Here is a 25,273-nt window from a genome sequence, read left to right as displayed (position 1 = left end):
TTTATCTCTCTACCTCATTCTTCTTAGTCATCAAGCAAGCTTAAACTTGTTGCCCTTGTCTGTCATGGCTTCCCTCTTCTTGTCCAACCCTGAGACTAACCAGGTAAGTGGTTCTTGTTAATCCATGGAAGCTTTTTCCTTATGAGATTGTTTCTATTTCTTTAGGTTTGATTTTTTTCTTAGTGAGTGCATTTTTACGTTGTATGATAAAGAAATTAAAAGGTCATAGTATTTGATATCTCTATCCTTGGTAAAGGATGTAATTAAGGCTTTGTTTGTATTTCCTTCTAATGTTTTTTGTTTTTAAAAACTATAAACTTTTGTATAAAAAGTTAAATATATATATATATATATATATATATATATATATATATATATATATATATTAAAAAAGTATGGACTTACTTTATATTTTTAAAATTTAAGGTACTAAAGTTTTTTTTAATGTCTCTATTTTTTAAATAGGTTTTTAAAAAGAATTATTTTTTTACTTTCCAGATTTCCAATAAATAAAACAATTAATTTATAATTAACCATGAAGTTTAATTAGCTAGAATTATATTAATTAGAGATTTGATTTCAATCAAGGACATAATATGGGGAGACCAGAAATTTAATACACTTTTATCAAAATTTTGAGAAAGGTGTTGGTCCCAAAACAGTATTATCATAAAATTTTAAGATAAAATTCTCTCAAACAAAATCTTCTTCAATGATTATAAATAATAATAATGATAATAATAGAACAAGATATATTTTATGGGTACAAATTCTAAGTGTTTAAATTAATTTTTAGAAGAGCAGTTTTTCTTTTCTTTTTCTCTTTTTATTTTTTTATTTTATCCTTTTGTGATTTTTTCCTTTTTGTATGTTTCTCTTTTTATATGCAAAAGAAATATACATTAAAAAACAAAGCATGTGATAACTAGAATAACCTACTCCTAGAATTACATTATATGCTTTTGTTTTCTTCAATTTATTTGACTTCATCTTGCAAATAAAGATAAATAAATAAGAAGGGAAAGTTTTGATCAAATTAAGTCAATAAATCGTTTTTAAAGAAATATTATTATATAGCTACAAGATGTTGTATTCATCTCACAAACTTATATTTGTATTGCTTGGTGCCATTACTTACCCAATGATCTATTTGAATCTTAAGGTCCTTTTCGAAGAAAGTTCATATGCACGAAAGATGATATTAAACCGACCTCACAAACTAAATAGTCTCACCTATGAAATGGTACGATGTTATTTTGCTTATGTCTGTAAAACATTTGATATTTAAACTCTTAAATTAAGTTTCATTATTTCATGGGTCTTATGTTTTGTAATAGTTATTTTTTTATCTCATTTTGCTTCATTTGGTTCTCCTTGCTAAAGTCTATGTATTTTGGAAGTTTAATATCGATGTTTAAGAATTCTTTTCTTTTCCTCTATAAATTGATTACACACTCAACTACATACAAATAGAAGATAAGGTGTGCCAAGGGGTTAGTCTAAGTGCAACTAAGTGGACATAAAGTGTGTATGGACCATGTCTACATATGTAGACCCAATTGTTGCATTAAAGTATTGAGTTTGGATCTTTATCACCAAAGAGGCTTGTGCGCAAATAATGTTCGATCCAAAGCATAAGAACCATCAAAATAGTATGGACAAGAACTATCAAAATAGTACCCTTGTTGAATATGTAGGTTGAACTCACAAGATCTAATGATTTCAATATTAGATGTATGGAAAATAGGTCTTTAAGGTGAATGACTTACAAATAAAGGTAGCTTTAAATCTCAATGGAAATTAAGGAAATCATCAAAGACTGATTTGTCAAATTTTCAAATAACAAAGCAATGAGAAAATCAAGCACCAAACATAAAGATCCACTAAGGAAATCACCTTAAGCCTAAATCCTCCTCAACTAGATGCTTAAGGGAGAAACAATGGTATTAAACCAATGCTTTTAGTCTTTGGCTCAAACCTTGAATCTACACTAGAAATACAAGTTCTTAGTCCAAGTGAATCCAGATCAAGTTAGCTCATGCGTGTGCCTAGGATTGCTCAACTTTTAACTTTTACAACTAGTGAAGTATGCACTTATGATTATTAGAATTCCCTTGAACTTTACACAAACAATTAACTTGGCTTCACTCACCCCTTGGTGCCTTAATGGATTGAGCTACTTATGTTCTAATAAAAAGAGGCAAGCAAAACAATTAGATAAAAGGGCAAAGGCATGAAGTTTTAATTGAGAATGAAAACTAGAATTTTATTGATAAGCTAGGAAAGCGAAATGAACTATGCTAAAAGATTATAGAGAAAAATTAAAATTGTTTTTCAACACAAAACTAAAAATAAAATATTTTTTTTTTTTAACCTAGATCTTAGAAATAAAATAAAAAAGAAAACAAGATTAAATACTTAGTGTTGAAGGTAGAAGAAGATGTAATGACAATGATGAATAGTTGATCAAAGAAGAATATTCCTCCCTCTAAAACATTGTTTCATGATGAATTGACTAATTTTTATCCTTAGGAATCTCTCCTAAATTAGATTTGATTTTGCTCACTAATAAAATTAATAAATGACAACTCTTTAGTCATTTTGGTATAATTGTTTTTTTAGCTCCAAATACCATGTGGAGATGTTGTCTTAAAGTGAGGAAGAAGTGTCCCTTAAGACTTGCTAGCTTGACATTGAGCACTATGCCTATAATTCAATGCCTTATAAGTTTACATATAGTTTTGCTTATATTTATGTAAGTCTGTATACATAGACTCATTCTTGGCAATGGAGAGCTTTAGATGTGGGCATTCATTGTATTGAAGTGCCTTATGCAAAGGGTTTCCTTAGTGTGTTGATTACTTGTGCATAAAGGGTTGCTTTAGTGTGTAAAGGCCTCTTCATATGTAGAATCTTGAGTTTGGCTATATGCATAATCTTGTGATTGCACAAAATTAATGCACCAGCTTAAGTATGTGTACATAGAGCTTCTATGCAGCCCATTTTAGCCAATTTTCCTTCAACTCTTCACTAATTTCCTCAAGTCCTTTTTCCCTCCAACCTTATCATCAATGGAGAAGCTAAAACCACCTCAAACATACTTAAACGAGCTTAATTTGAAGTCTTAAGTTTGGGTCCTTATTACAAGGCATCACTTGTGTTAGGATAGAGCTCTTAAAAGCATGACATAATGTAACAAATTTGGAATTCATTATTTAATGATATTCCAAATTCACTTTTATCTATCCCTATTTCATGCATTTCACTTTATGAACATTCTCGCCTAGCATCTTTTGCATTGTACATGATTTGGGGGCTTTGGAGTTGTATGAAATATCCAAGTCATGGGTTCCTTGCAAGTAGATGATTTGTTCATAGTCAGTCCATGGGCTTAGGCAATCCATTTAAGGCTTTAGTGTACTACCTCCTAATTGAAGAGATGGTTGGTCTTGGCCATCAGGATAGATTTGTCATAGTGAGTGCACTAGTATATATGGTTATACATTAGACAGGATCTATGATAAGTCATGACATAAGGTTATCAAGTAGTCATGACTTCACCAAGTTGCTTCATTATATTATCTCTCAACCTTGAGAGAATACTAAACTTGTGCTAAAGTTAGTCGTGGCTTTGACTTACAGATGAGATTGTAAACTGATCATATATTCCCTATGAATTGGTTCATTGTTGATGGAAGTCGATAACAATAGATATTCTCAATATAGGCACCATAATATCTCATGGGATTGAGATAGAGTATCCCTTTGGGTGATCTTAAGGATTTGTGTTTATGTAACTATGACCATAGTAGTTTCTTAAGTGGAACTTGACATAAGCTCTTTATGAGCTAAGACATGTTAGTTAAACACACAATAGGAGGATTTATAACTCAAGGATAGTAGAAGTAGTCTTGGAAGGCTGATAGCTTTCACCTTCTAGACTTCAAAGACCAATTCATGAAGAGACTGAATGCAATAGATAGTAGGTCATGAACCCGAACACTTAGTGTTTCATTTCTATTTATATAGGATATTGGAGTTCAATTGATTTTATGTGGTGGAAAGTTGAATCAATTTCATAATTGGATTCTAAAGAAGCTATTCCTATTCTATGGGTCCCAATGGTCACCGTTCAAGCTCATGTACCTTGTTGGCATAATTTATGAGGTTTGGAATTGCTCTAGGTTCTTTTTTTTTTTTACATAAGGGTGTTTTGGTAATTACATAAGGTTGCACAAGGGTAAGTGAACAAGGCCTTTGAATTGATCTAATTGATCAATTAATAGGCCTTGTTGGGTTAATTAATCAATCATGTCCACCCATTTTGGGCTAGATTAAGTGACCCAAGCCCTTAGTGGACTCAAGTCACTTAAGCCTAATAGGGAACCCTATAAATTCTCTCTTAGGGGTTAAGGTTTTTATAGATTTTCTATAAAGTTGCCTTCCACCTCTAAAGAAAGAGAACCAACCTCGACATTCTCTTTCATTCCCATCAGAAGTATGTTAAGATCAAGATTCGAGTCATCGGGTAGAAGGCTTTGAGTTTATGAGACTTTTGAATGACATTGATTTGATTCTTCAACACTTAGAATTTAAGGTTTGGGAACATCCAAACCTAAAAGTCGGTACTTCAACCCTAAAGATTATTTTTTTTCTAAGAATGGTATTATTTCTATTGCTTAGATCTAAGATGTCAACAATTGGTATTAAAGCTTTATGTTATCCATTGCTTAGATCTTTGTTTGGGGTGTGCTAACCTCTTTTTTGAATCCTTGATATTATCCCATGGCCAAGGGACGCAAGCATGTTATTTTTTTTTTATTGTATGTGATAATTGAATGGGATAATTATTTTGTTTCTTGATTTCTTCATAGATATGGTTGTGAGCTCTGTTAAAGAAGCATAGATTTTCAAGTTTTCTTATAAAGTTTTAATCTTTTCCATATATTGAGATGAAGCTCCATTATAGGAGTATAGGATTTAATTTTATGATGTGAAGTTATGTTTTTTTATCATCTATGGAGGGCTATAAGAAAAGAATTCCTCAATGATGTCGATAAAGATTTGATTTTTATTAGAGAATCATCTATGAAGTATCAAGGAGTTTAATGGCTATGGAAAAGATAAATATTTCCTTTGAATAAAAAAAACAAATAAAAAAACAAAAAAACAAAAAAACAAAAACAAAAAGAGAAAAAGTTTCTTGAAAGTTTCTTTTCTTTTTGAGATTGATGACAACATAACATTCACTTCGACTCAAAATTGGGGTTGTCTCCCATGATTTTCGTAGGGAAAGCCACATATTGTTTTGAAGCTTAATAAATTAGGAATCCAATGCTTCAAACGTTTATAAATCAAAGTTGAAATGAGGGAGATATGAACATTTGAAGCAAGGTTGTGCAAAGGACAACCTATTTCAGGATCAAGTTCAAGCCAAATTCCTTTTGGTTGTTTGAGCTCATTTTTTGGGCCACTTGTTAGGCTCAATTTGTGGTGGAAATTGGCTTATCATGGACTAGTATTGGGGCCGAAATAAGTGTTGAACTTCAATGGAGAAAGTTAATATTTTATGGTAGCAAAAGTTCATATTTTCTTAAATTGAGAAGTTTTCTATTTTATGGTGCATAATGGGCAACCATATGGGCTAACTTTGGGCACACTCACAATTTCCATTTGGGCTACATCTAGGCACACTAATCGTTCTATACTAGCTGATTTGGGCACACTCACAACTGGAAATACAAACTATACTTCAAGGCATTTTTTTAGCAAGTTTTCCATGCCAAAAATATAGTGCTAAATCATGTTTATTGGTAATGCAATCTACCACACTTGCATAGACAATTGTATAGAAGCATTATTTTGGCAAGTTTTGTTGTCAAATATTGGTGCCAAGTTATGGTGAGTTAAAGACCAATGACTCTTATTCACAACTGGAAGGTTGCTTGTGAAAAAATATCCCTTGGCCATGGGAACTCTTTTTTAATATTTTCTTTTTATGTATATTATTTATATTTTATATGATGAGAAGTATTTTCAAAGTTGGTAATTTTGGATTTTCGTATGAAAAATGAATTTTCATGAGAAGATTATTTCCAAAATAATGTTTTATTCAAAATTGGAATTGTGCTACTCTTAAGGAATTTTTTTATATGGAAAGATTTTTTAAAATTGTGAGAGAATCTAGTTTCCTTTTCTATAAAATCCTTAGAAGATTCCTTCTTCAAAGTTTCTAATTTTGAGATCTTCAAGGACATGAGTTTTTATATTAAGGAAAGATTCTCTTATTTTAAAATATTTATAAATTAGATATTCCTTATAAGCACAAGTATTTTTATTTAGTGAATAGATAAAGTTTTTGAAAATTCTCATGATGGATAATTTATTTTAAGAAAATTACCAAAATTATTGAAAGCCTCTTATTTAAATAATATGAAATTTTTAGTAATTTAATGGATATAATTTTTCTTGAAAATTAGATTCCAAAGCATATTATTTACTTTTCTAAATTATTCTAAAGGATTCTAAACTAGTTTCTTTAAAATTATTTTGATGAGAACCCTTGTAGAATAAAAGTTTCCTTTTTGGATAAAGTGATCTCTAGTTTTTTATTTAAGTTTTTAGAAATTTTCTTATTACACTAATCCCTAATTTGGAGGTAAATAATTTTTGAAAAATTTCAAGATGGATAATTTATCATTAAGGGAATTTTTAAAAGATTTATTTTTGGTAATTTTAATGGAATAAATTAATGTGAAAATTATATTGCATATTTAAGAATATTTTTTAAATTTGAAAGGTGTAGGAATAAGAAAATTAATATTATGGAGAATTTTGAGTATGAGTGCTAAAGTTCCTTTCTAAGTTTGTTCTTAAGGATTTAAAATATTTTTATTAAATTTATTTTTTGAGAATCCTTGAAGAATTAAATATTTTCTAATTGGATTAGGTGCTCTCATGTTTTCCAAATTTTATAAATTGGAAGTTTCCTTATTACACTAGAGTTTCCAATTTGGAAAATAAATATCTTATGGAAACTTTCACTAGAAATAATTTATCATTAAAAGTTATTACCAAAAGGATATTTTTGTAATTTGATGGAAATAAATTTCTTTGAAAACATTTTCTAGGCAAAATATTTATTGATTGGAATTATGTGAGAAAATAGATTTTTTTTTTTTTTTTATGAAAATGGATTTTAAAATTTGAGAGTGGACATTTTATCAAAATTCATTTTTGGATCAAATACTCTTATGAAAATTTTAAAAGTTTCATATGGATATTCTCCTATTACACTAGGTTTCCAATTAGGAAATAAATATTTTTGGAAATTCTTAAATAAGATAATTTATTCATCAAGGTAATTATTAATGTTTTAAAAGTTCTTAATTATTTCAAAATATTAAGTGGAAGAGGATGATAGACAAGCCCATAACCTCCAAGATCAAGTCTATCTTGATTTTGGGTGCATTACCATCCTAAAGATGGGATGACCTAAGGAATCAAGGGATATGGACTATCCTTTATGGACGAAACTATATATGTTTGTAGCAGGAGTGGCAATCCTAAAGATGAAACTCTTCATTTGGTAACATTGAAGTCAGGAATCTTAGTTATACACTTAACTAGGACATGAAGTGGTAGAATCACCTAAAGTGGTCCCACTTGGATGGGTTAAGGACTAAATTAAAAGGTATGTTAATTATTACCTTAGGATAACCTTTTACAGTTTAAGGCAAGTTGGTTAATTAGAAAGGGTCTCTCCCTAGTAATAAGAATCATGACTTGCTTGAAGTAGGTTTGATACTTATGATACTAGGATACCTTGCAAAAGGACATATAGTTTGAGAGCATTACATTTTTGCTAAATTAATTACCAACTTACCTTGAATGCTCAATTCTCTTAATAAATGCATGGAATTATTTTATTTGCTATAGATATCATGTCCTTAACTTGATCACCTCTTATCTCTTGTTTAAATTGGACCTAGTTATAGATTGAAATTCAATCTAGATATAATAATTAGTTGCATAGAAGATAATTTTAAGTAGTGTTTATTATTTTCTTTGACCAAACATAATAGAAACAAAGAAAGGCACATCAAAGATGGCATAAGACATATCAGAAGACCAAGTGTCTCATACTTGGGTTTTTGGATAATGTGTTGCAAAAGTAACACATGTCTATTGTCATGGTTTATGATATTCTCTTTAAAATTGCAAGGGTTATTTGATGGTAAGGGCAAGTCAATTAGAAAAGTTTCCCTTAGGATTATTATGAACACTGGGATTCATGTGATATTAGAGATCTTACTAGATTTCATTGAGCTAGATAATAGGATTCTCAAAGATTAGAAGGGTGTTCATATGATAGTTAAGGTTTTTTTGGCTCTTCTACTAAGAAGAAAAAAAAAACACCAAATAAGGAAAGTTCAAGAAAATGAAATAAGAGAGTAAACTCAAGGGCAATGATTCATTTGTAACCCTTTAAGATACACAAAAGGAATGCTCGGTTTACCTAAAGAAAAAGAAAAGTACACATCATGTTCTTGTTATTGAATACGTAGTAGTGGATTTCACCAATTGTGGTGAGTATATTCCAAGCCCACTATTTGTAGTTCTTTATAAGGCTTTCAACTAGTGAGAAGGCATGATGGAATTGTACTTGCCTTAGTTTTTTTTTACAAAGTCAATTGTGTTGGCTAGTGAGAGGTATTACCTTTCTTTTATTTGCAACTTCATTATTATTTTGCCAAGTAATGGGAATTGTTGGCTTTTATTAATAGGAATGAACCTAACACTAATAAAACATTTGGTGTCTAAACGTAGATCATATTAATCTAAATAGAATCCAAAGACTGGTCATATCTAGAGCTTTTGATTCTAGATGATCTTCTAGTTTGTGAATCCTATATAGATGGTAAAAATGACCAAGAGACCCTTTACTTTTAAAGGATTAGAGCCATAGAATGCTTGGGGTTAGTGCATATTGACATGTATGAACCTTTTAGTATTCATGCATTGGGAGGTATGCGTACTTCATCACTTGTTGATGTATACTCTAGGTTTAGATATGTACATAAGAAATTCGATGCTTTGGATTCATTCAAGGCATAATTAGATAACCTATTGAGTAAACATATCAAGGCACTTCAATTAGATTGAGGTAATGTGTCTAGTATGTTCAATTCTTTCTATAAAGATCATAAGACAATATATCAATTGTGTACACTAGGGACTCTATTACAAAATGGAGTGATGGAAAGAAAATATTGAACTTTGATAGACATAGTGAGATTGATGATTGGTTTCTCATCACTTCCCACATCCGTTTGAGATATTTCTTGAAGGTTATACCTTACCTCCATTACTAGATTGGTACTTTTAACTTCTAGATAGATGTGAACACATTATAGACTTAGTTTGTTACAAATTCACATATGAGAGTAGCACTCGTGTGAAACACAAAAGTAGACAAATTGGAAGTAAGGTAAAGGGTATATTAGATTATAAGATATCTAAGAGGACTTTAAGATTATTACTTTATAGTCAAGATTATCAAAAGATGTTTGTTGCTACAAATACCTGATTTATGATAAAGACTAATTGATATGGAATAAGGCAAATAGTGATATAGACTGGAGAACACTAGAAGATAATCCCATTATACACAAGATACTATGGATCAAGAGGTATAGAGACATACCATTCATATTACTTCTAGTACATGAGTACCTCATCATAGTGGGAGGTTTATACCTCACAGATTATGATGAAGTGATGAGTGTGTTATTGCTCATAACTCGACAAGGGGCTATGAAAGGATAGTTAAAATCCTTGTGATTCTAATGTAATCTAGATTCTTGTAGAAGCACCTAAAAAGATAAAACCCATAAATGTAAGTTGATTTACAAGAGGAATAAAGGAGTAGATTGAAATGTTGAGATTTATGTGGTTAGGTTGTAGCTAAAGGCTATAATTCAAAACATTGTTTCTACTATAGGAAACCTTTATACCAAAGTCATGTGTTCCTTACAAGTAAATGATTTGTTCACAGTCGATTATGGACTTAGGCAATCTATTTGAGATTGTAGTGGACTACATCGTAATTGGAGGAATGGTTGGTCTTGGCCATTGGAATGGGTTTCCCATGGTGAGTTCATTAGTGTGTATTGTTACACATTATAGGACCTATAGTGAGTCATAACATAGAGCTATCAAGTAGCCATCACTTCACCAAGCTGGTTCATTGTGTGGTCTCTCAACCTTAAGAGAATATTAAGTTTATACTAAGTTAACAATAGCTTTGACCTATTGGCGAGATCATAAGCTAATAATATATTCCCTATGGATTGAGTCATTGTGATGAAAGTTAATAGCAATAGGTATTCTCAATAGAGACAACATGATATCTCATGAGATTGAGACAAAGTGTCCTTTTGGATGATCTTAAGGAGGCGTGTTCATGTAAACTATGGTCATAGTAGTTCTTTAAGTGGAACTTGATATAAGCACTTTGTGAGCTAAAACATGTCAGTTGAACACACAATTGCAGGATTTGTAACTCAAGGATAGTAAAGGTAGTCTTGAAAGACTAATAGTTTTTTCCTTGTTTGATTATAGAGATGGGAGATTGAAAACAAAGGATAACAAGTCATGGACCCAAGCACTCAATGTCTCATTGTTATTTACATACTAGAGTTCAGTTAATTCTTTGTAGTGAGATGTTGAATCAACTTTAGAATTGGATTCTAAGGGAGTCATTTACTACTAAGTGATACAAATCCAAGGAACGTTTGTAGTTATTGCATACTGATTCCAAATGTTTGATTAATATAACTTAGGCTTAGATTTCAAATGTTTGATTGGTACTAGGTTCTTTCCTTTTTAGTGAAATCTGACTATTTTCATTGCTTGGCAAACACACTAAATGTAATATGAATCTTGATGGAAATTGCTAAATGTAACTTATCCATCCATGTTAGGATTACATAATAGGGATAACACTAAAGCAAATATTATAATACTAAAAGTAATAATAATAATGACAATAATAATAATATTTCATCCATCCATCAATGTCAAGAAGATAAGATTACACAACAATAACAAACAACAACAACAACAAGAATAATAATAATAATAATAATAATAATAATAATAATAGTAAAAGTTTACCAAAATGTTTGCTCAAATTATGAAAAAGTTACGATCATTTAGGTGGTGTCATGTGTGCAATTTGGATCTCATTATTTTATATTTAAGTTCCATTACATTATACCTCATATATGGATCTATTGTTTTGTACATTATTCATTTCTTTGTTTTTTTTGTTGCATTTGTTTGTATCCCAATTTAATGGATTAAATTTTACTTTGTTATACAAGCATCATTGCTTTTAAAGGTAAAAAAAATATAAATGATTTTGTAATTATGATTTTAATTTCATAAATATTAAATATTTAAAAAATCACAAAAGTTTAGGCTTTACTTCTTTTAAAAGTAAATAAGTAATTTTGCAATTATGTTTAAATATTCATAAATGTTAAATATTTATATAAATAATTTTCATTTGCATAAATATTAAATATTTTTATTAACTCTAATTTTTATTTTTTGTTTTTGAAACAAAAAATAAGTAGAAATTTATTATAATTATTTTTATAATTTTGTGTGCATTTAAATTTCTTTCCATGTTCATATGTAAAAGATGTTGTTTGATAAAAAAGAATAACATGTGGATGAGTTGTGGATTGTCTTTCCACTTTAAAACTTGTTTTTAAAAAATTTGAAATTAAAAAAGGTTGATAACTATGTTATTTTCATTTTTATTATGAAATTTAAAAATAAAAGGTAAGGAAATTATGATTTTCGTAATTATAATATATAAGTACAATTAAAAGGTTATTTACTCTTTGAAATATTGTTCCAATTCTTTTACATTGCTTGATATAAAACATTTCTTTGAATGTTCTATTTAATACAAAAAACACATTTCAAAAACTATATATGATATCTTGCCTTAGATATTGAATCAACAACTTTTAAGATGTGTTGTTCTTAATTTGGATCCCTAAGTGAAGTAAGGGCTAAGACATTGGTTGTAGAAAACAAGGTGTGGTTTTTGGTTGACAAAGAATGCATGCTTAATTATATTTCCAGTTTTGAAGCAAAAATGTTAACTTTGCACTTTTGAGGTTGGTTGAGTGGAACTATGGTAGAATTGATGAATTATTCATCTTAGCATATGTCCATCAATGCAAGGGACTGCTTCCCAAAGCTCCTATGCAATATTCCAAGTAGGCTGTGATTAGGTTATAACCTAATGAGGTAGTATTGAACATGAGGGGTGAACTAAATGTTGAGTAGGACAAAAACTCTTTGATTGATTTTTTCAAGTAAGAATTGGAAGAAAACAGGGGAGGTTAGAATCTCTTAGAATTTTGGAAATTTGAGAAAAATTATAAACTAAAACTTGCTAAAATTAATAGGAGAGGATCGTTATTCATTGTTACAAATGGGAACACTGAAGGGTGATATAATCAAAACATTTTCGAGAAATGCATCGAACACTCATCATAGGTGGTTGTAAATAGTCCTTAAATGTGCTAAGTGGTGGGGCATTGTTAGCTTCGTTATCCCCATGACTGCAAGGCTCCTTGGTTATCTCTAGTTGGGTATGTTAGGTAAGAGAGGCTCTAATTAATCAATCCTGACAATCTCTATTCTAATTAGGCCTTCCTAAATATACCACATACATGTACGACCATTTCTCCACTAAGGAACAATAAATGCTAAGTCCAAAAAGAAACAATCTACAAGCCATTACATTAAAATTACTACTTATAATCTACAAAACTAAAAAATAAATGAGAGTGGAATGAATTCACAAAGTTGTGATACTGATCACAGCCAAATAAACCCTCACAAAAATTCTTTGCCACACCCTTTTGAATGCTCTCTTTCATAATGATGCCAAAAGCTTCACCAAATGCCAAAATTCCTATGCGGTATCCCTATGTATAGGGTTGTGATTGTAGCTTTAAAACCCATGAGCCAAGTGTTGAATCTTAGGAAGAGGTGGTGAAGGTACAAGGGAGTTATACAATTTTAAAAAGTCATTCTTATATAATAATTATGAATTGAGGGAAAAACTATTTGACTGATTTTTTGAAGTGATATTTGGAAAAAATAGAGAAGTTTAGCATCTTCTAGGATTTTGAAAAAAAATTAGAATAAGACATGCTAAAATTAATTAGACCAAAAAAGTTGAGGATTAGGGTTCATTTAGACTTTCCCTAAGGCACAAATGTATACTCTCCCATTACTGCACTTGGTAACACCAAAAGATGCTCCACTTAGATGATTTTCAGTAAGAAAACTAAATATTTTTCTTTCCAAAAGCCTCAACATTGGATCATTTGTCATTTTTTCACATTAACATTCTCTTAGATCTCCCATTTTCCAAAATTCAAACTTAAGGGTTCGATAGGAGGAATATCAATGTGAAATGATCCAAAACCACTAAGAACTTAAAAACCCATAAAAGCAACCCTTAAACCTTAATTTCTAAGGACATGGATTTTCTTGCTTAAAAATAGGGTACCAAGTTGCAAAATAATGTTTTACAATCAACCTAACATAAGAGATGCATTTAATACCCTAAGTGTCCCATGGACTCTTTCTCGTTAGCTCATAAAACTACTCACTTACTACTATCATAAGTATAAAAACTCATAAATATAAGATTGAAATTGATAATGCCATTAATAACCTTGACACGTGTACCAAAGATGTATAAATTTATAACAAGATAAACTAGAGTACTTAGAACCAACAAAAATACATTGAAGTTAATAAAAGATAAACAAACACTAATGGAATCGATGGATTATACGGAAATCAATAGTTAGAAGCTTAAAGAAGCCTAACTCCCAAAGGCACCAAAAATCCTCTTCATAGTTGCAAAATGGGCCCATATTGGTCCTCAATTGTTTCCCTAAGTGTTTGGCTAGGTGGAGGGAAAATAAAATGGCTTACTACATCCAAGAGTAGAGGAGAAAAAGCAAAAAAGATGTGGTCTCGAGCAAAATCAAGAAAGATAATACCTCAAACAACATGCATATGCAGTAAGAGACAAGTCATCCTCATTGCCACCTAAAAAGGAAGTGTATAAAGTAAGGTGCCATCCACTAGGGGACATGGGCCATGTTGCCTTACTATGTCACCCAAAATGCTAGTGTTGACTTGTTTGTATGTTTTAATGCATCTCCTTGTTTCCTTGATTGCCTTGTTTAATACACCTTAGGTATTCCTTTGAGTTTTTTTTTTTCAAAAATATGGATTCAAAATTATATCAACACAATGGAATAGTGAGAGAATCGACCAGACAAAATTAGGTATTGGAAAGTATGTTTGATACTAAAAAGGTGCTAAGGATATTACTTATGACAAAAAAAAAAAAAAAAAAAAATACAATAGATGATCTCAACTAACGTGTGGAGGATATGACACCTACATAGAAAGAATGCGGCAAATGAATCTTGAATTCCTAATGATGAGGAACTATTGATTTATGGAGTTTTCTCACATTGTATGTATGTATGGAATTGATTTTCGACTATTTTGTAAGATTTTGAAGTATTCTTTACTTTCATAGCATCATAATTTTCATTTTATGTACAAAGATAAAAGGTATTAATTTACATTTTTTTATATTAAAGATACATATTCTATTAGAACATCTTCTTGATCTTTCTACCACCCTCTTCTTACACATGTACACTCTTCTTCTCGTATAATTATGTATATGATGTGGACAAATTAATGAGATGTTGAATTAAAAGTGATAATGAATTGATGATTCTACTGATTATTATTTTACGTGCAGATTTCTCAAATTTTAAGGAATTTGGAAGTGTATGAGAAAGATCCCATGATCAAACTTTTGATTGTAAAGGTAAAGAAGAATTGTATCAAGAAACATTTAATCTCAGATTTGATGAAACTACAAGCATACTATAACATGTGGTAGTGAATGAAAACTAAATATTTAGAATTGATAGTCTTAACTAGTTACACATGCAACCTTTTCTCTGTAATAATTTAGTATGCTTATGTTAGGGACTTCATTAAAGGCCTCAATTCTTTAGTGAAAATGAAAGGTAATGCTCATTATTAGTCAAAAACTTAGGCAACAATTTGGAGTCATTTTAGTAAACTATCTAACATAATAAAATCTTACCATTCTCTTAACATATAGTAAAATTATATTATGGTTCAACACATGCATGGCTAATTGCTTTTTGATTTCAAAAGTTATTTAATATTATCTTCTCACTAAATTTCCTTTTATAGGGACAAGGAAAAGCATTTTGCGCTGGTGGAGATGTTGTAAGAGTAGTTCTTTCTATAAATGAAGGTGAGATTTTTCATTTTCTTTCTTGCATTATCCTTATCCTCCTTATCATCTTATTTCAATTCATCTTCTTTGATAAGATAAGCAAGGTACATATTGTTGCTTATTTCTCTAACCCTTGAACAGACTCTCATATTCTGTACATAAAATAGAGATGACAAACAATGACAAAGTGTGGCTTTTAAAATGAAGATTGTAATCTTTTATTAATTGAGGTGTCAATGGATATATGTTATTTCCTAATATATATTTCAAATGAATAGGACATTGGAGCTTTGGTGCAAGCTTTTACAAGAAGCAACTCACCTTAGACTATTTACTTGCAACGTGTACAAAACCTTTGGTGAGACTTTATATTCATTTACATGTTGGTGATAAACAGTTGTATTTTTTCTCCTTGCAACAATGTGTTAATTTATAATTAATTTCCTTAAAGGTTTCACTTATTAATGGAATTGTAATGGGTGGAGGTGCTGGACTGTCTATGAACTCAATGTTTCGAGTTGTCACTGAAAACACTGTACTTATCTATCCCCTTTTTATTATTCTTTTAATAACTCTCATATTAGTATTATCTTGTAAAAATATGTTAATTTTGTGAAATGTTGTAACCATTTCCTATTTATTTTCCTTTTCATTTTTAGTTTCCATGACATATGTGCCTATCAATTAAATTTTGTTTATTAATTGATTAGATAAAATAGAGACTATCAAGTATCTTCCTATCTCACTAGGTAGTTTCTAAATATGGTGATTATTCTTCTTTGTGATTAGATAACTTGCATGATGATAATCAAACACAAATGATCTAAAAAAAATTAAATCAAGTATAAGGTTTTATTAAAAAAAAAACAAATATGTCATTAATAATAAGTTAAGTAAATGATTCTTTTTTCCATATTAGTTGAACTTATGTTTGTATTGTTGTGGAATCTTGTTCATATGCATTCAATATTTGCAATCAAAGTGAAATATATATATATAATATATTGAAAAAAAAAAAGAAATTTAATGTGGCTTGAAACATAAGTGTACTCTTTTTGTAGAAAAAAAGAAGTTAAAAATACAATAATTAGAACTCTTACCAAATCACTCTAGCAATTCAATGTTTTGGACCTAAACCCTTAGAATTAAAGTATGTTCAAACTATCTAATGTACTTTTTTATAATGTTTTGAATAAATATAAGAAATAGATTAATAATAACTCAAGTACCCATAAAAGTTTTAGTTTGAATCATGTGTATAATTATTAAGAAACATTGACTTGGACGTAGTAGCATTATGCAAGTCAGAGATTTACTACATAGTGTTCTTGTACAAGTTTAGGTCTCTTAACATTCTATCTCTAGCTTGAAGACTTATTTTTTCTACTAACAAGAAAATACTCCAAAGTTACTATGTGAACTTCACCAAGTATTAGGTAACCACAAACGTCCTAAGAAAAGTCTTATGTTGAATGTACTCTCTTGTATGAGTTTCTTTACTATGATATACTTAGATTTACATATTTGATACATTATCATCATTAGTAAATCTTTTATAGTAGGATTTGACCATTTTCCACTATTTCTCCTAATAAGTGATACTTAGTCTTTATGTTTTGCGTTATTTAGTGAAATATTAGGCTTTTAGCCAAATATATTACACTTTGACTAGTGCAATGTATCACAATTACCTCTTTTATGGTACTTGAAATTAGTAAACAATACCTATATTCAAATAGCTTCTTCACTACTTCTATGATTTCTTTATACCTAACTTCTATTATAAATAACACAAATTTTGATTGTAGCTTATACATCTAACTAAAGCACCACCCACTATAGAGAACATATGATTAGTGGTAGAATCATGAAATATATATATATATATATATATATATATGTTCTAAATCTTGATCTCTTGCATAGTCTCATTGACAATTCTAACCAACTATATATCTTGACAACTATAAAAAAAATTAACACTTTGAAGTACTTGTCAAACAATGAAGAGTCCATTGCATATCATAGGAAACACTAGGCTCCCTATTACTCATGACTAAGATACTTCATACAAATCATGTATCTCCTCAACTTTTATGTTCTAGGAGATTGTTTTGAAGATAACTAGCAAGTAGTAGGAAGCAAAGTGTTGACTAGTTTAGCATCTTTATTGAAGTAAGGTTACATTCTATGAATAAAATTTTTGTGTTATCCAAAGTTCTCTATTTTTCTTGTCCTTGAATATAGTCATCCTAAGAATTTGATTGGGAACTCTTAAATCCTTCATTTCAAAATTTTTAGACACAATGACTTTCATATTTGCATTTTCATCTAGAACTAACATGTCATTTACATAGAATAAGATTATAAGGCTAACACTACAATAACTATAAAAAGTATACACAATGGCTAGAATCACATATCTAGGATTTTTAGCTCATAAAAGACTCAAATTGCTTATAAAAATACCCTAATGCCTTTTCCAAACCATATGGAATCCTAAGTTCGTAAAAGACCCAAAACCAATGCCTTTATCATCATCATCTTCTTCTTCTTTAGACATAATGACCAAATCACATATCTAGAATCCTAGGCTCGTAAAGGATATAGATTTCTTATAAAAACACTACAATGTCTTTGTCAAACCATTTAGAATTTTAAGCTCATAAAGGACTCAAATATAACCAAATTCTTTTTCTTTTTTCTTATTTTTCAAACTATATGGAATCCGAAACTCATAAATGACTTAAATCAAAACCAAATATTCTTCTTCTTCCTATTTCTATTCAAGATTAGCATTGAAAAAATTTACAATTTTTACATCTAGTTGCTTAAGTTCCAAATCAAGTGTAGCTACTAAACTCAATAAAATACATATTGTACCTAAACGAAGGAAAAATGCAAATTTTACATCTAGTTGATTAAGCTTCAAATCACGTGCAACTACAAAACCCAATAATATATATGATACCCAAACTATGGAAAAATGCAATTTTTACATCTAGCTGCTGAAGTTCCAAATCAAATGTAGCTACTAAACAAAATATATCTAATACTCAAACTTAATAAAGGAGAAAGTTTATCAAAGTAATGTCTGATTTTTTTAAAATAAATTTTACTATAAGGCAAGCTTCAGATATATATATATTTTCATATTTCAATTAGCATTGCTTTCAACTTAATTTAAACCCATTTGAACTAATATTCTTCTCTATTGATGATTGAATCAAGTCCCACATATCGTTCGAATATAAAGCCTCCATCTCCTTCTTTATAGATGCTCCCTATGAGTTGGCTTTTTTAGAATGATAAGACTCTTTACATGAATGAACACACACCATTTTTCTTTCCTATGCAAAGTATTTACTATCTTACACTAGTTGACTTTGATGGCTCCTAAGTTTAAAATCTTCTACCTTATTATGTTGGTCACTATTAGCATTATCTTTAACTTATCATTATGTTGAATGAAATCAACATGTTGGTTGCAAACTTCATTAAAGTTTTAAAATTGATCATCTTCATTATTTGCAAGTTACTTTGTCTTTTACCATTCTATAAGGAATCTTTGTTGAAAACATCCTAACTAACATTAAGCTTATAGGCAATATGGTCCTCAAATCTTTATATATTTGTTCCATCTATATAGCTAAGAAAAATAAAATTTCTAGATCATCTATATATTTTAAGGCTAAAACACATATATAACAATTACACAAAGAGAGATAACTAATAGGAGAGTGATTTCATTTCATGGCTTCTTCTAACCTCTACAATTTCCAATGTATGGTAAGAGTCGAGTAAAGACTTCATTTTTCTATTGTACCTGTCTTAATTGTTTTTGTTGAGTATTTTTCTTATGAATCTTGTACTAATTTCTTGGAGTAAAAAGGTTAAAAACAAACACAAATAATCATATAAAAGAGATATGACTAATACTAGAAAAAATTAAGAGAAACTCATAGTGTCTTCAATCATTCTTATTCAATTAGTTCAAAATTTCATATTTATTATTAATATCTATACCTAACAAAACAAAAAATATAGAGATATTTTAGGAATTAATCACTTTAATTTAGAAACATCAATCAAATAAAAATATTCTTATTAACTTTTAGATATCAAATTAAATTACTTATTTTAAACGGTCTGTAATTTAAGTTTACTTTTCAATCATTTTGATTTCTTTTTATCATAAATACAATAGCTAGGATATAAAGGAAATGACTTTCATAATGTTTTACATGGAAAAAAAAACCAAAAACCAAAAACCAAAAAAAAAAACAAAAACAAATAAGAACGATACAAAGACATATAGCATGCCTTAGTTACTAATTAACTAAACCAAAATTCAAATTGATTTCAATAGTACATTTTTTTTAGCGCTTACATTCAAGCTAAAATCTAGGATTAAATGACTAATGAGGAAGATGTGTGTTAAGAAACCACTTAATCATATTATGAAGTCATAAAATATACATAAAATAGAAATAAACATAAGCAAATGGGATGAAGAGTAAACTTTGTTGGCTAGCTCGCAAAACCTAAACATGCATCTATATGAGAGGAGTTAGGTATATAGTCCTAGCCTCTTGAAATTATTTCATGATAGCAAATAATAGGTAAACTTCATACAATGTGAATTGATCTTTCAGTAGTGCGCATAGGTTAGCTTATGATTTCTTAATTAATTTGAGTTACAATCAGTTCCTGTTTGGTTCAAAAGTAGAGCCGGATTGGAACTAAGGGCCTACTATCAAATATATGTGTTCTTTCTTGGTAGCATTAATTCATTGGTTTATTGAAATTGTGTAGGTATTTGCTATGCCAGAAGGACAAATAGGATTTTTCCCAGATGTCGGTGCATCATATTTCCTTTCTAGGCTCCCGGGATCTTTTGGTAAAGTTATCAATTCTTCTTAAGACTTTATAAAATTCACCATAGTTTTTTTATCAAAAAATTTGGTATGTAGTTCCCAATTCCCTTTCTCCTTTTTAAATAAATAGAATTTTATATGCATGTAAAATTTATGTTAGGTTCATGTGGTTTTGTCTCATTTTCCTTTAATTTATGTTAACCGATGTGAAGGAGAATATTTAGGACTTACCGGTGCACGACTAGATGGAAATGAAATGCTTGCTTGTGGTCTTGCAACCCATTTTGTCCTCTCAAAGGTACTTTCTCTCAGAGATAATTCAAAGTCATCATAAAAGGTACTTTCTAAGTTCAATTCCCATAAATGAATAAATGGTAAGAGTTAAAAAATTATTGCATATTCTTCGTTGTTATAGGATCTTCTTTTACTGGAAAGTGCACTATCCGGGGTGGCTTCTTCGGATGCATCAACCATTTCTAGGGTTATCAGTGGATTCTCAAGCAAAATATCCTTAAAGAAAGATAGCGCCTATAGGAGGTGATTCTCATGCAAATTGATTGTATGAATTCCTAAGCATTTGTATTGAGTTTGCAACACTGTAACTATGCATATGAAACCCATGACTTTAGTGATGACTTGATCCATTGATAAATAGATTAGAGACAATCAACAAATGTTTCTCAAGGAGGACAGTCGAAGAAATCCTATCAATACTGGTGACTATGATTGAAAAATTGTTTCTTTCATTATGTATTCTATCTTTTGTACAACAAAAGCAGCAATGTTGACTGTGATATTTCTCATAATTAATTATAATTTCACTTGTTTTAGGAAAATGAGGCTGCAAATGGAGATAACAAGTGGATAATGCAAGCAATAAGTTCCATGAAATCAGCTTCTCCAACAAGCCTTAAAATTTTTCTTAAATCAGTAAGAACATTATAAATGCTTATTTCATTTTCAAAGGAAAGTTCCTTTTAACAAAAATTTGTTTTTACTAAAAATAAATTTCCTTAGTTAACAATTGAATTCTACTCTATTAATAGAATATTTATTTGATTCATACTTAGATTAGAGAAGGGCGGACAAAGGAACTTAAAGACTGTCTAATCCAAGACTATACAATCGCTTGTCATATGTTTCGAAGGTCATTCAATCCTGATTTCATTGAGGTACTATAGATTGGATGGCTATATTTTTTTTTTTTCAGTTGTTTTGATACCTATTACTCATATAGCAAAAACCTATGCATTCAGGGTTCAAGAGCAAAATTATTTGAGAAACGCAAACAACCCAAGGTACTTATAATGCCATCTCTTCATGAATTGGCAGCAGTCATATTCATATCATGGACTCTTATAATCTTTTTCTTTTTCCTTTTTTTTTTTTTTTTTCATTATGCAAATAGAGACTTTATTTATTTCTAAGGTGATTGTAGATCTAGATTATGACACACCTAGAGGGGAATGAATAGGTGTTTACTTGTTTTAGCCTAAAATTATTTTATTTTTAATTTGTTTTTAAATATTAGGGAGTGAAAAGAAGAATCAATTACACATGACATAATAATTTTTACATAGAAAACCACTCATACAATCTCTCAAAAATTACACAAATATAAAAACAGAGAGGTTAGAAACTATAAAACACAAATCCACTATTGAAAGAACAATAGATAGTTTTACTTCACAAATGTTATCCTAAGTCTTACTCCCCACTCAGCCCCTAAGACGATAAAGATACCTCTCAATGCCTAAGGGAATGAGGGCACAATCTTTTGAGAGTTTTGGGATGTAGGAAAGGCTATTTAGGTTTTTCACAATTTGTATCATCAAACAAAAACCTTTTTGACATGCTATTTATAGAATAAAAACCCTAAAGGACAAAATCTAGAATTTTCCCAAAATAAAATATTGAAAATATGGAAAGAAAAAAAAGAGATATCTTAGAATTCCACAAAATTCTGGTGTGTTAAGAGTGCTTGAGCGCTCAACAAATTTTTAAAAATATTTTAAAAATACTTCCTCTTAATTTTAAACCTAATATCCACTTTATGCCATAATTGAATCCTATTAACCTTTCTTGGACCTTTCTATATTTACCTATTCCCGATATATTATGCAACCTTAAATCTTCCGTAGAGGAGAGACACGTAAAATTAGAAAAGTCCTATGCTAAGATGAATGAAACAAAATTGTCAATTCAAACTATGTAGCCTACCGTAGTAACACAGGGAAAAAAAATAAAGAACTTATTGAAGCTTTCAACATCCACACATTAAAAGTTCAATTTAATAGAGGAACGCAATGTTCAATCATCATTATCTCTTGAATTTATTACAATGAAACATAGAGCACTAAAGAAGAGAGAGAAATGAAAGCATTAAAATGAAAATGACAATGTGGTATACTCCCTTTAAGAAGGGTTTATGTAAAAATATTCTGATCTTCTTATACCATCTAAATAGCAGGTTGATATGTCTCAGTATATCAACTAGTGTCATTTCTTCCTTGTTCAAAGCATTTATTCAAAATAGGATTGTGATCGCCAAAATAAACAAATTAAAAAATATATATTTTTTAAAAAAAAAAAAAAAAAAAACAGATCAATGCAGTCAAACATCTTCAGTCATTCTTCCATCGATCAAGTTGGAGAACAGGGGTGCAACTGCACAACTGCCCATCAAATCTTGGATCCCATGAGAAAAGCCCGTCGCATTGATTTGCACCAGGTGGTGCTATCTTCCCGTCATTCCAAAATCTTTCTAGAATACAACTTCAGTGCCCTAAATAACCAAAGAGTAGTAATAAGGGCCGGAACATAAAAGTAGTACTCTGTCCGAATCCTGAAATTTCCCTAGAAAAGAACTGTTTGCCATTGAAGTTGAGGCCAAAATGTTAGCCTAACTGCAGTTGAATTCAATGCAACCTATTGGGTATTTAATGTGTTTTGAGCTTGAAATCAAATGGGCTCATTTCCATATGATTTCATCCAATTACTGAAGGTAATGAATAGAATCTTAATATGGTAGAATAAGTTTTTCAATATGAAGTAGTTTGACTGCAGTAATCTTTAAGAGGATGAGCAAAAAATAGAGAGGAACATTTTTACTTCCTTTTCAGTAAGAGCTTTGTCTCCTTCTACAATTCTCCTAGCATGGATTTCTTATTCATTAATAATTGTCGAAGATTCTAAAATGATGAAAAAACCTAAATGCCAAATTTTCATATTCACCAATTAATTTCTAACACCTCTTTTTGCATTATTTTTTTTCTGATAGCGTGCAATTATGCTCTATATCTTTTTTGCATGCACTCTAAAATAAACAAGAAATTGGATGGGAGTAAGTGGGTGTTTGATCAAACTTAATACTTATCATTTAATTACTTAAGTTCACTTTAAGTTAAATTATTTTTAAGTCGTTAATTTAAAACTTATTACTTATTTTTTATTTGAAATATTAATGTTGTTTAGTAAACATAACTTAAAATTCATTATTGATCATCAAATTGACATATTTACCCTCATTAATTTCAATTAATATTTATATTTTTACTAATCTTAAAGCAATAAAGTTACATGTTAAGCATTCACATTTAAAATATTATAGATATATAAGATAATTACAAAAATATTTATTATAAAAGATGAGTTATGAATATAGAGTCAATTTTATAAAACATACTCTCATTAAACATAAGTAAATGAGGTAAAGGAGATTTGAAATTAAAAACAAATTAACTATTTTCACTTGATACTTCAAGTTATTTTTTTTATTTAAGTTGTAATATTAAGTTATTTTAATAAACATGTTTAATTTATTTAGTGACTTAAATTAATTAAGTTATTAAGTTATACTATGTTATTAAGATCGATGGTGGCTTTTTTTGCCTTCATTCTAAATAGAACTTAAAACTAAGTAGTACTTAATAGTGTTAAGTATTAAATTGTTTGTTTTTTAATATTTTATTTTTTGTTAGTATCAAGAAGTAAAGAAAAACCAACATGTTACTTTTAACATTTAGAAAAAACCAAATATTTTAACTTTTTTTTTTTATTCAATCAAAAATTTTAAAAATAAGTAATAAATTACCAAAAAAACAAACTACACCTAAGTTGATTTATTAAACACCTTCCAAGTGTTTTGAATAAGAGTAATTTTGTTTTCTATAAATGATTCTCTACGTGACTTCTTGGGAAAGACAAAGAATAAACATCTTTAGTTTTGGAAAATTATAAAGCATGTCCTTATTATTGTAGGACATTATGCACTATCAACCATGTCAGATAGCATTCATGTACATCTTCAACCAAAATAAAGGTCAGGAGGAGATGGTATATGTGTAGGATTGATGTTTAGGAGGGGAGAAAACCTCCACTTGGAAAACACTATTTCCTCTATCTCTCTCTACACTTCAAAGATATTTTTATGTATGACCTTAAAATGATATATTTAAAGATATAAGACCTTGTCATTTTAAGTTAACCTAACATTCTTTCAGGATAAGGCCTTTATTATACCATATGGAAAATCTATATATTTTTATTTAGAATCATCTTTGTTTACACTACTTGAAAGTAACATTATTTTAGCTTGTTCTTTGCTTGATTTCTGACAGTGGGAGCCTTCAAAATTGGAGCTAGTTAGTGATGAATTCGTCGATCAGTATTTTGAAAAAGTTGATGATGATGATTGGGAATATCTTCAACTTCCTCCTCGAGCAAACCTTGCCAAAACATGGGAATCAAAACTCTAGCTAGTTGGATTGTGAAAGATGGTAAAGGAAAATAAGGAGCTATAACTCCAATTAACTTTTATGAACTTTAAACTAAAATTAATATCATATTGTACCATATTATTAAGCTACTAGACTGTTCTACAATAATTGCATTGTTAGTCATCATGTGATGGGAATTGCAATTTATTTCAAATGGTTTTATCAACTGAAAAAAGTTCCTTGATATGTTGTTTGAAAAGCTATATATATATAGT

At 29.5% G+C, this 25,273-nt stretch overlaps 1 protein-coding gene across 1 annotated transcript; it reads left to right on the top strand.

Annotated features, from left to right (window-relative positions):
* On the top strand, nucleotides 1-25,126 carry LOC117929110 (3-hydroxyisobutyryl-CoA hydrolase 1-like). The gene is made up of 14 exons (XM_034849323.1): nucleotides 1-103; nucleotides 1,163-1,243; nucleotides 14,891-14,959; nucleotides 15,358-15,421; nucleotides 15,682-15,761; nucleotides 15,855-15,938; nucleotides 20,219-20,303; nucleotides 20,493-20,578; nucleotides 20,696-20,817; nucleotides 20,936-20,996; nucleotides 21,112-21,210; nucleotides 21,351-21,452; nucleotides 21,537-21,578; nucleotides 24,900-25,126. The coding sequence occupies exons 1-14, from the start codon at nucleotides 65-67 to the stop codon at nucleotides 25,035-25,037; spliced, it is 1,152 nt and encodes a 383-aa protein (XP_034705214.1). The 5' UTR covers nucleotides 1-64; the 3' UTR covers nucleotides 25,038-25,126.
* The last annotated feature ends 147 nt before the right edge of the window (nucleotides 25,127-25,273 follow it).

This window comes from Vitis riparia, chromosome 13 (genome assembly GCF_004353265.1).
Source record: "Vitis riparia cultivar Riparia Gloire de Montpellier isolate 1030 chromosome 13, EGFV_Vit.rip_1.0, whole genome shotgun sequence".
Classification (NCBI taxonomy): Eukaryota; Viridiplantae; Streptophyta; class Magnoliopsida; order Vitales; family Vitaceae; genus Vitis; species Vitis riparia.
Note: the sequence above shows the minus strand (reverse complement) of the source record. Positions and strands in the feature narration are given on the sequence as shown.

What these genes read in the sequence shown, in the direction of transcription:
- LOC117929110 (XM_034849323.1), top strand. Translation starts at nt 65, where the DNA reads ATGGCTTCCCTCTTCTTGTCCAACCCTGAGACTAACCAG. An exon ending in TAGGCTCCCGGGATCTTTTG is followed by an intron (nt 20,304 to 20,492) that starts GTAAAGTTATCA and finishes ACCGATGTGAAG; the next exon opens with GAGAATATTTAGGACTTACC. An exon ending in AGAAACGCAAACAACCCAAG is followed by an intron (nt 21,579 to 24,899) that starts GTACTTATAATG and finishes GATTTCTGACAG; the next exon opens with TGGGAGCCTTCAAAATTGGA.